The sequence below is a fragment of the Haliotis rubra genome, unplaced genomic scaffold (assembly GCF_003918875.1).
Source record: "Haliotis rubra isolate DU_JTF1 unplaced genomic scaffold, ASM391887v1 Scf211, whole genome shotgun sequence".
Classification (NCBI taxonomy): Eukaryota; Metazoa; Mollusca; class Gastropoda; order Lepetellida; family Haliotidae; genus Haliotis; species Haliotis rubra.
Window position 1 is genome coordinate 166422 of NW_025766126.1, and position 12435 is coordinate 178856.

General features: G+C 39.6%; 2 protein-coding genes across 5 annotated transcripts in view; both read left to right on the forward strand.

Annotated features, from left to right (window-relative positions):
- The first annotated feature begins 4810 nt into the window (after window positions 1–4810).
- Window positions 4811–7386, forward strand: LOC124276668. The gene is made up of 2 exons (XM_046712309.1): window positions 4811–5152; window positions 5287–7386. The coding sequence occupies exons 1-2, from the start codon at window positions 4811–4813 to the stop codon at window positions 7234–7236; spliced, it is 2292 nt and encodes a 763-aa protein (XP_046568265.1). The 3' UTR covers window positions 7237–7386.
- A 1142-nt stretch (window positions 7387–8528) lies between these two features.
- LOC124276682 (pre-mRNA-processing factor 40 homolog A-like) overlaps window positions 8529–12435 on the forward strand; it is a 63948-nt gene continuing 60041 nt past the window's right edge. For 3 of the 4 annotated variants that reach the window (XM_046712320.1, XM_046712323.1, XM_046712322.1), the window contains exons 1-3: window positions 8622–8645; window positions 10740–10793; window positions 11682–11775. In XM_046712320.1, the coding sequence (XP_046568276.1) occupies window positions 8637–8645; window positions 10740–10793; window positions 11682–11775 (157 nt within the window). In that variant the 5' untranslated portion in view covers window positions 8622–8636. Of the gene's footprint in view, window positions 8571–8621; window positions 8646–10739; window positions 10794–11681; window positions 11776–12435 lie in introns of those variants that run through there. The other variant, XM_046712321.1, reaches the window with a different exon arrangement.

Below are 12435 nucleotides of genomic sequence, written 5' to 3' on the forward strand. Positions count from 1 at the left end.
TAACAAGAAGCACTGTTCAGATAATTATGCCCAATAGGGTTGAAGAAAGGAAGAACGACAGGAAAAATTGACAACACAAGGGAACATTGCAGATTCCAAGATGACAAGGAAGGACATTCTATCGAGAATACAATGCCAATATCTATACACAAACAACATAGTTAAGCACCTTTTGACATATCTCACGGCTGAATGAGCCCTGGCCTTAAACCCTTTGGGGCATATCTGGGACATGCTTGGTCGTCGTGTGTAACAAAGTGATCCTTCTGTACAGAACCTGGCCCAGTTGGAAGCTGTTTTACACGAGGAATGGCGTAGACTGGCCTTTCACAGGATCAGGAGGCTGACAGGGAGTATGAGGAGAAGTGTGCTGGCTCTCATACAGTCATGGAGGTTACACACGGTATTGACCTTGAATCGCGTAAGACACGCAAAATGACATTTTGAATGTTCACATTCACCAATAAATTAAACAATGAACATTCTATCATTGCAAAAATACAGGGGGTGCTTAATTAAGTTCTTTGTGTGTATATGTAATCATTCAGAACTCTGGTCTGTTGTGGCATGATTGTGTGTGTCTTCAATTCTCATTACCCTTTAACATAGACAATCAGTACTCATTAACCCATAAACAACATAGACCAACCAGGGCTCGATTAAGAGATGTTAACCTATTTGCACCAGGTGCAACCTAACATAAAAACCTAGTTGCACCAGACAAAATCCATTTCCACTGCTTTTGGTGGACCATCAGTACTGAATCAGTAACCCACAAACAACATGGACCATCAGTACTGAGTAACCCACAAACAACATGGACCATCAGTACTGAGTAACCCACAAACAACATAGACCATCAGTACTGAGTAACCCACAAACAACATGGACCATCAGTACTGAGTAACCCACAAACAACATGGACCATCAGTTCTGAGTACCCCACAAACAACATGGACCATCAGTACTGAGTAACCCACAAACAACATAGACCATCAGTACTGAGTAACCCACAAACAAAATAGACCATCAGTACTGAGTAACCCACAAACAACATGGACCATCAGTTCTGAGTAACCCACAAACATCACAGACCATCAGTACTGAGTAACCCACAAACAACATAGACCATCAGTACTGAGTAACCCACAAACAACATAGACCATCAGTACTGAGTAACCCACAAACAACATGGACCATCAGTACTGAGTAACCCACAAACATCACAGACCATCAGTACTGAGTAACCCAAAAACAACATAGACCATCAGTACTGAGTAACCCACAAACATCACAGACCATCAGTACTAAGTAACCCACAAACAACATGGACCATCAGTACTGAGTAACCCACAAACAACATAGACCATCAGTACTGAGTAACCCACAAACAACATGGACCATCAGTACTGAGTAACCCACAAACAACATGGACCATCAGTACTGAGTAACCCACAAACATCATGGACCATCAGTACTGAGTAACCCACAAACAACATGGACCATAGACAATCAGTACTAAGTAACCCACAAACAACATGGACCATCAGTTCTGAGTAACCCACAAACAACATAGACCATCAGTACTGAGTAACCCACAAACAACATAGACCATCAGTACTGAGTAACCCACAAACAACATCGACCATCAGTACTGAGTAACCCACAAACATCACAGACCATCAGTACTGAGTAACCCACAAACAACATGGACCATCAATACTGAGTAACCCACAAACAACACGAACGATCAGTACTGAGTAACCCACAAACATCACAGACCATCAGTACTGAGTAACCCACAAACAACATAGACCATCAGTACTGAGTAACCCACAAACAACATAGACCATCAGTACTAAGTAACCCACAAACAACACGGACCATCAGTACTGAGTAACCCACAAACAACATGGACCATCAGTACTGAGTAACCCACAAACAACATGGACCATAGACCATCAGTTCTGAGTAACCCACAAACAACATAGACCATCAGTACTGAGTAACCCACAAACAACATGAACCATCAGTACTGAGTAACCCACAAACAACATAGACCATCAATACTGAGTAGCCCACAAACAACAAGGACCATAGACCATCAGTTCTGAGTAACCCACAAACATCACAGACCATCAGTACTGAGTAACCCACAAACAACATGGACCATCAGTACTGAGTAACCCACAAACAACATGGACCATCAGTACTGAGTAACCCACAAACATCACAGACCATCAGTACTGAGTAACCCACAAACAACATGGACCATCAGTACTGAGTAACGCTGAAGGGGTCGTTGTCGGCACGGGTACTACAGATGTGTACCCCAGAAATGTACCGTAGCCAAAATCAGAATACAGAAATGTACCCTTGGACGATTCCATTCTGCATTGTGGAGTTTTCTTGGTCGGAACTGTCATACTGTTAATTGTATTAGATGCATTTGATTGTGTTATATAAGAGCATACACAGTAACGAATATTTCACGGTGCACAACGTACATTACTCACAACGAGCTGAACGGGAACAACTACATACGCTTTCGGTTTTGTGTTGCGGAATATGGAATGTGTGTTATTGTCCAAGCAATCGCGTTCTCCCAAGCCATATATTAATAACTGAGACTATAACTCCAAACATTAGTCCGGGGAACAACTTACTTTTACATCAGGAACGTGTTTGTTGAGGCATGTCGATAAACGATTGAAATATTCGACCGTGACCTTACAGGAATATCAAGGGCGGTTAATTTCCCGACTTTGTTGAGAGTTGTTTCCCTTAGACTATGCTCCATTACTGACTGACGGGCACCTTGCACGTTATTTGCTTTTATTTCTATCGGTTCCAGGCATTATCGACCGATACTTAAATTAAAAGCTAACATCAAATGGTGTTTAAGACTTTCAAATGACTTAAACTTCAGCAGTGTTTAATTATATTCACCCTTGTCTATTTTGAAATACGTAATTCCGTAATTTTCGTGGCCAGTTAATTCTTCCACAAAATACGCCCACATATCATCAAAAAACACATACACATTAATCATGTATTTAAAGTTAGGCTTCCATTAAATTTTTTCGGCATTCACATCTTCCGTATGCCCCATTTTTGTATTCGTGAAATAATAGAAAGTTTCACCGAAGCTGTGGGAATTAATGCCCTGGGTGCCGTTCCACTAACCGATCTTACCTAAGATCAATCTTAGCAAGTAACGCCATTTTACAATCGTCTTAGCTAAAAGTTACACCCGTTCCACTAACCGATCTTAGGCCGATCGTAGCCGGTCCCGATCTTACGATCCGATCCAAGCTTAGATCGAGACTCTTTCTTATAATCTCGGCTGTAAATATTCTCGTGTAAATTATCTGTACACAGCGCTTTGAGCATGCCCAAGGATGTGGAATAGGCGCACTATAAATATGCATTTATTATTATTATGTTATGCTTGATACCCAGCGTTCTCACGCACTTGCACCTGAAACCAAGGTGCTCACTACCCTAATATTTTGCTCTAGTTTTTTTCTCCACGTTTACACTTGGTTGGAAAAATACCCATGAAGGCCCGGGTTAGAATATTGAACTTCAATAACCCATGCCTGTCGTAAGAGGCCACTAACGGGATCGGGTGGTCAGGCTCGCTGACTTGGTTGACACATGTCATCGGTTCCCAACTGCGCAGATCGATACGCATGCTGTTGATCACTGGATTGTCTGGTCCAGACTCGATTATTTATAGCTAAGATACATAGCGTTCACTAACATGAACGCTCATGTTAGTGAACGCTATGCATCTTAGCTAGACTATTTACAGACCGCCGCCATATAGCTGGACTATTGCTGAGTGCGGCGTAAATCTAAACTCACTCACTCACTCACTCAGTTGGTTCGTAAACTACTTTCTATCATTTGCTAGACTATGCAAAGGGAGATAACTCGTGCCTCGCATTCCTCTATCTCTCGCACGAAAGAGTCTCAATCTAAGCTTGGATCGGATCGTAAGATCGGGACCGGCTACGATCGGCCTAAGATCGGTTAGTGGAACGGGTGTAACTTTTAGCTAAGACGATTGTAAAATTGGCGTAACTTGATAAGATTGATCTTAGATATGATCGGTTATTGGAACAGCACCCTGATGTGATCGAGTCTCTTTGCGCACAAAACAGTTCGGTTTTCTCAATAATATACATTCACTGAAATAATGTTTCAATGAGAAAGCGACCAGACATATATCAAATCAATAAAAATAAAGATTATAAAATAGAGATAAGTGATCTATATTTGAAAATTTCACATGAAACACGTAAAACATTCCCGATGACCTGATATAGATACACACCGGAACACATTTGTAACGTGAATGTACAGAGACACTGTTCAAGAACACCTGTTTTATTCCTGGCAGTTATATGATTTACAAGTGAAAATAAGAACTGCATTTTGAACAAAACATCAATCAAGTGATACTGTTAATAATTAATACAACGCTCTTTTTCATCAGTAATAACAGTAATTACTTTCCATAAAGTAACAACACACTTTAAATGCTATGAATGAACAATATTTCATATGTAGATAAAATACAAGTTTATAATTGGTATGCCGTGACATGTATGTCTATTTACTGTCTTGCAATCTGCCTGTCCATCATTCTAGATTTATGTCAAAATTGCAGACGATGAACCGTCAACCCCAAGTAAATAAAAAGTATCTCCAATCAACTTTTGATCATGCAGTTTCTCTCGTCAGACAAGGGTTGTTGTTGCTTTCAAAGGCATCAAGAAAGTACAGCATTCCTAAAACCACCATGTTTGATACATTGCACAATAAATACGATGGAACAAAATGTGGTCACAAAACCGTTTTTTCGGAAACAGAGGAAAACCGCCTGGCCGACTGGGTGGTGGACATGTCAAGAATCGGGTACGGTCGCACCAGGGAAGAACTTTTGACAACTGTGCAAAACATTCTGGATGTGGATAATCGTGTCAATCCGTTTAAAAACAATAAACCAGGAAAGGATTGGTTTTATGGCTTCTTAAAGCGACATCCCAGCATTTCAGTCTGGACACCACTTCAATTGGGGAAGGAGCGAGCTATCGTAACACCAGAGAAAATTGTCGGCTGGCATCAAAATTTCCTTGATTATGTAAACAATCATGTACAAGACCACACTGTCCTACTTGACCTGTCTCGAATATATAACGCAGATGAATCGGGGTTTCCTCTCTGCCCGAGGAGTGGGAAAGTATTATCTGTGAGGGTGCACCTATTGTCTATCAGTTTGGTTCAAGTGACAAGACCCAAATCAATGTGATGCCTTATATGAGTGCCAGTGGGCATTATATTCCCCCTATGTTGGTATTCCCAGGCAAGCGGTTTACTTACAATGTTTTGGAGGGTTTTGAGAGAGCTGCGATGGGACGATCGGACAATGGTTGGATGGACAGTGTACTCTTTGTTGACTGGTTGAGGGATGTCTTCATTCCTTCAGTCAAGCATCAAGGAGTACAATTTCCTGTCCTGTTGTTTGTTGATGGACATTCAACACACATCACATGGGATGCATCAGAAATTTGCAAAAAGAATGATGTAATTCTTTACTGTTTGCAAGAACATGCATCACACTTGATGCAACCTTTGGACCTTCGCCTATTCAGCTCGCTCAAAGAGAATTGGAAGCAAGCCGTTCGTCAGTATCAGATGGAACATGTTGGGGATTTCGTTACCAAGCAAACTTTTGCCAGAGTTTTTAAGTCTGCATGGGTGAAATCAACAACTGTTGACATTGCCATTCATGGCTTCAGAGATGCAGGTCTCTTCCCCCTGAATGCAGACGTAGTCCTGAATACACATAAGTTGATCCCCAGCACCATATTCTGTTCCGAGAAACCGGAAAGTACGACTAATGTGAGTTCATCGTTCTCTGCCACTAACAGATTCACTCCTCAAGCGTCTGTCTCTCATGGACAAGGTGAATCAGGCTCGACTGTCCGACCTACAGTTCAGATATCACAGCCGTCAACGTCCACTGCCACTAACAGGTCCACTCCCCCAGCCTCTACATATCCTAGACATGGTGACTCACGTACGGCTGTCCGACCTACAGTTCAGATATCACAGCCATCCACGTCCACTGCCACTGCCATTTTCACTCCTTCATCCTCTGCCTATCCTGGACATGGTGAATCACGTACGACTGTCCGACCTACAGTTCAGATGTCTCAGCCAACATCCGCTGCCACAAACAGGTCCACTCCGCCAGCCTCTGCCTATCCTGGACAACGTCAATCACGTACAATTGGCCGAAATACATGTGAGGTATCACAGCCATCCACGTCCGCTGCCACTAACAGGTTCACTCCTCCAACCTCTACATATCCCGGACAAGGAGAATCACGTACGGCTGTCCGACCTACAGTTCAGATATCTCAGCCATCCATGTCCGCTGCCACTAACAGGTTCACTCCCCCAGTCTCTACATATCCTCGACATCCTACTTATCGTGTGGCCTCTACTGCGTCTGTGCCCACCAGTCATGATTCCACAGAAGTGACACAAGGACAGGATCAGTTGTCCGTGTTTGAATCGATTCTTGGGGAGGACACTGTGAAGCTGTACGAGAAAAGGAAAGCAGAAGGCTACGACGTACCAGACCATATGTACCAGATGTGGTTGAGCTTGAAACAGACCAGCATATCGCCATTCGGGAGATTTCTCAATGTGCCGTGTGTACCGCAGAGGAAAAAGAAACGAGGGGGAAGAACACAGTCACTGCCAAAAGCGATAACGGGAGATGCCTATAGGCAGATTTTGCAGGATGGAAAAAGAAAGAAAGAAGAGATTGAACAGCTAAAGGTGATGAAACGTACAGAAAGGGAAGAGAAAAGAAAGAAGAAAGAAGAGAACCGGGAACAGAAGAAAAGAGTTAGGGACGAGAAACGGCGATTAAAGGAAGCTGAGAAAGAAAGAGGAAGAGCTGACAGACGCATGCTTGACACCAGCGAGGAGGAGGACTTCTCTCTAAATGACTCAACTGATGTCGAGATGACCCCCGTCGGACAAACCTCAAAATTTTATAAGTGTGAACTAGCATATGACAACAGGCCTTTAGCTTGGATTTCCTGTGAAAAATGTGAACGTTTGTTTCATCTCGACTGCACTGATGTACCTGTTGATGATCTCACACCTGAAGAAATCATGGACTTTCCGTTTGAATGCCTTTTCTGCTGAATTTGTGAATAGTGAATGTATACCTTCAAATTGCTATATTTTGAACAAAAATGTAGGAATATTTCTTCTGTATTTAGACCTACTGTATATAAAATTACTGAATTGACATCGTTAAGTTACATGTAAGTGGAATCACATGTGTTTCCATGGTTCTCATGTTACCCGTTACCTGGCTAAACTGACCATATTTCTTTAAGGAGACTCGATGTGGTCTGATTTATAGTTTGTGGTTCTTTCATTTGCTCTTTCGCATATGTTACACGTTTCAGTAAAGTGTACTGATCAATGCCTATCAAGTACTTTCATGCAGGTTAAGATCAATACTCAAAGAATGTTTGTCTTTGTCAATAACTGGTGATAGTTGACCAATGGTTGTGTATTATAATCAACTGGTAATTCCCATCAACCTATAATTGTTATGATAACTCACTTCTTGATTTTTCTGTAAATAGGCGAGTATTGTTCACAATCACCAGTAGCTAAAGTGACGACGTAAATCCAACTGTGAGTGCAAAATCTGAAAATTAGGTCGTGCCAACTTTTAGCTTGAAACAGGTTAATCGGACGGTATTAACTCGTCTTCACACGTGAATATGATACACATTGAGAGGTTTGTTGTGTGTATAAATTACTGTTACGTGTGATGAAACACAGTAGGAATTAGGCGGGATGTGGTGTTAGCTGTTCGGTAATACCCGACACCGCTCTACATTAAATAAATATTATCTTTGGATTTTTTCCTTTCAAAATGATGTAACAAATTTCGTAACGGCAGTGACACAATTTCAGGAAATGTCTAATAAAAATGGTAAAATATGAAAAATGAAACATCATTAAGCTTGCATAATTTATGTTATGTATATTCAGAAAAAAAATCCCCATAAAACAAAAAAAACTAACAAACATAACGTCGCACGCACAAAGTTGAACTAAGGTATTTCGGCGACGGTAAACAATGGGTACATTTGTGCGTTTTAAATACAATTTCATTTTGACACTGAGTTTGACACTGGGCGTTTTCCGACATAATAGTAGATGTATTTACTATCTGCAATCCGATTATCTTATAACAAACTAGTTTTCCCCTTAAGATTTTAGTTGGTGCCGTTTTCGCCAGGTGCCGTTTTGCTGTGGTGACGTTTTAGCCTGAACCCATAAAAAGGGCCAAAAACCAAAAGCGGCAACATCAAACATTAACGTTTTTATCTTTATTAATTTCAGTAGGCATACATCAGCATTACAAAGCACACTGGTTGAGTGAGCAATAATCCATAACAGACGGCGCGGAAACATTGGATGAGTAGCCTCCCTTATGAACTTCCGGCATCATGGCGGTGAGTAAGACTTGTGCGTTCACTTTACGATGAAATTGGAAATGATGTCTTGAAGGATACTGCTCTATGCTGCCAGTAACGTTTTTGAAGTTGTTTGCCTTGTCTGAACCTTAGGATATAGCCCGGTTACTGCTTAATACTAATGACATTTTGATAGACCGGTTTTCATTAGTCCTTCAGTTTTCGTGAACTTATACAAAGAACTTCTTGAGATCGAGACATCGCCACGCAGCTTGCTAAACAGTACAAACAATAACAGTGTAACGCAAGTAGGGCTGAGAAATTGTTTTCTTTTGCGAAATTGGTTTTTTAAACTTGTTTATACACTATAGTGTTAATTTCTCATTGATCATGATGTTGGAATATCTCTGTCACCGTTATCTTTGTACAAAATGATTCAGTGTAACGTTCCTAACTTTTTTTATCCTGTCTAGTGATGTCATTGATGTTGAGTGTGTTTCACATTACCATGATCATTGGTGAGCCAGACCTGTGAAGATCCATGATATACTTTGTCTTCAGCAACCCATATGTGAACATAGTAGATGACTAAGGGTATGTGGTAGTCAGATAGCACGTAAATTACGCTGTTTTGTCAGTTATGAAGGGAAACGTCAGTTGTGAATGAATGTTTGTGCCATATTTTACTTTAACCACAGAAGTCTTGTTATCATTTTTTAAACCATGTACAGCTTCTTATGGAAAATAATGCAGCATGTATTGTTTGAAAAGTTGTTTGCAGTATACAGGTATAAAGGTAATAGCATGCCGTCCTAGTTTTCATTTTCATCAGGATCAAATTTTGTATGGTGGCAGAATGTTGTGAGAAGTGAACAGTATGTTACAAGAGCGCACTGTGGGTAGGCCACACTTTCAAGTCACAGTTTTTTATCATGTTTATGAATTCATACCACTTGTTATAACGTGACAAATCACTGTCAATATGGCTATATGATTATAGGTGTCATTTGGAAATAGCATACCACTCAAAACATGGAACCTGTTCAGTGCCATCAGTGTTTGCCCTCGGCATAAAAAATTAGGAGTCATCATGACACCCTGGTGTCATGAGAGGGAGTCATGGACATGTTTTTGGGAGTCAAGTAAGCTTCCGTGCATCAAAATTTACGAGTCATCATGACTCCTTGTGTCATGAGAGGGAATCATGGACATGTTTTTGGGAGTCAGATACGCAGGTTTTCTGCGTCATGGCAAACACTGTGCCATGTGTTTCAAATTATATTCAGAAAAAACATCCCTGTTTAGATGATCAGTCCAGTTTTAAGATTTTATCATTCATATTTTATGTCATCTGTATTGTGATAATCATATTGTTAAGTGTGGTAAGATTTGCCCCATAATCACAGCAATTTTGGCCCCTTTTTGTGGCATATTGTAACGTAAGTGATGGACTACAAATTGTGATTATATACACATGGTGTATTTGACTGCCTACATAGTCTAATGGATGGAATGTCTACAAGTGAAAGGTTGATGATTTGATCCTGTGTCGTGTCTCAGGGGTCGGACCTGGGCTTGCACTTTAAAACTGGTACTAGTCTAGGCTTAACACTGTCACTAGTAGGGCTGTAACGAATACACTATGTGGCGAATATGATACGTATCACGAATATTGGGTAACGAATACAAATAATTATTCATGAATACAATATTGAAGTTAAGTGATTGATGCACAATATTGAATGCCCATGTTGACAGTGTTAATTTGTCACAGTAATAACCAGTGATCTCATGACACTCAAATTTGGTATCTAATAGTTATAGCTGACAGTAACATGTGCGGCCTTGGAAAACTAACATGACTTGCGGTACTACAAGGCTAGTACATATTTCATTCTTGCATATCTCATTTTGAAAAAGGACTTAAGGGTTCAAGTGAAACGGACACCTTTAAAAAAATTGTAAATATTCATGAATATTCGGTTCTGGTGGCCAAGAATAACAAATTGAATTCATGAAGGGCTACGGTTCGATTCACTGAATATGCGAGTGAATCGTAACAGTATTAGTCACTAGTGTCACTTTGAACTTTCTTTCCACATTAATGTTGATGACATTCTTGAAATGACTGAAATGTCATCACAGTAAACTAGTGTTTCACATGTTGAAGGTGGGAAATACGAAAACTCACCCTGTCTTGTTTTTCAGGCGTCTTCTAATCAGGGAGGACCCCCAAACCCGATGATGAGACCACCTTTTGGGGTAAGAAGCATTTGAGATCAAAAGAGATTTATCAGGGAATTGAGGTTTCAGACTCTAGTGTTCTAATTTGTACAATTATGATGATTAAACTTCTACAAGATTAAAGCCACAATGTACCAAGAAAATTCTCCATCATCCTCTTTATCCCCCACTTGTCAACATGGAAACTTCTCAAAGTAAACAAAAGAAGGATTAATTGTATGCAGAGTAAAATAACCTTATATTTTAAGCTAAATTTGTATGAATTGATTAACCAATTAACTCTTAACTGATTTATTGCAATGATGTGCCTTGGACTGACGATGTGTGATTCTGTGAATGTGTGCAGCACAGTGATATTCATAATAAACTTCAGTGTCATGCATAAAAATGAAAATTATTTAGCCAGACAAATAATATATGTATATTAATTTTCATTTACAATCCTTTAGCCCCACTTCAGTGTCGTGCATAAAAATGAAAATTAATTAATCAGACAAATTATATATGTATATTAATTTTCATTTACAATCCTTTAGCCCCATGAATTTTAAGCTGAAATATAAAAATATATTTAGAAAGGGTATTCAAGTTGGTAACTAGTTGTGTTTTTGCAACCAAAGTTCACAAATTATGTCATAAGGTATTGTGACATGCCTGTAAAGTTTATGGTGCTCAATTCTAAAGGTACATAAGTTATGACCTAAACCAAGAATGCCTGTGTCCCACTTAAATGTACATGATGAATTTACCATCTTTCAAACTTGCTTTACCATGTTTACAGCATTGATAATAAATGGAAGAACATTTTCAATCTCTAACTCATGTGATTAAAACTGACATGGTAAGACAGATGTGAAAGTGAAGTACACAAAATGACAAACATCATCCTTTAGCTGTTTCTTCCAGATGCCTCCTGGGAATGCCCCACCTCCAGGTTTCATCCCCCCACCTGGAATGGGAGGTCATGGTGACATGAACCAACCTCCCCCCGGAATACCAGGTAAAGGGCAGCACAGACAGCAGATACCAGGGGATTATCTAGAATTTAATACATTTGGGGAACACAACTTTATTTTGTTGAAAAGTGGAAAATGTTCAATATCAGAGGCATATTAACATCACATTCAACAATGTTACAAATGTTCAATATCAGAGGCATATTAACATCACATTCAACAATGTTACAAATGTTCAATATCAGGCATATTAACATCACATTCAACAATGTTACAAATGTTCAATATCAGGTATATTAACATCACATTCAACAATGTTGCAAATGTTCAATATCAGAGGCATATTAACATCACATTCAACAATGTTACAAATGTTCACTATCAGGCATATTAACATCACATTCAACAATGTTACAAATGTTCAATATCAGAGGCATATTAACATCACATTCAACAATGTTACAAATGTTCAATATCAGAGGCATATTAACATCACATTCAACAATGTTACAAATGTTCAATATCAGGCATATTAACATCACATTCAACAATGTTACAAATGTTCAATATCAGGTATATTAACATCACATTCAACAATGTTGCAAATGTTCAATATCAGAGGCATATTAACATCACATTCAACAATGTTACAAATGTTCACTATCAGGCATATTAACATCACATTCAACAATGTTACAAATGTT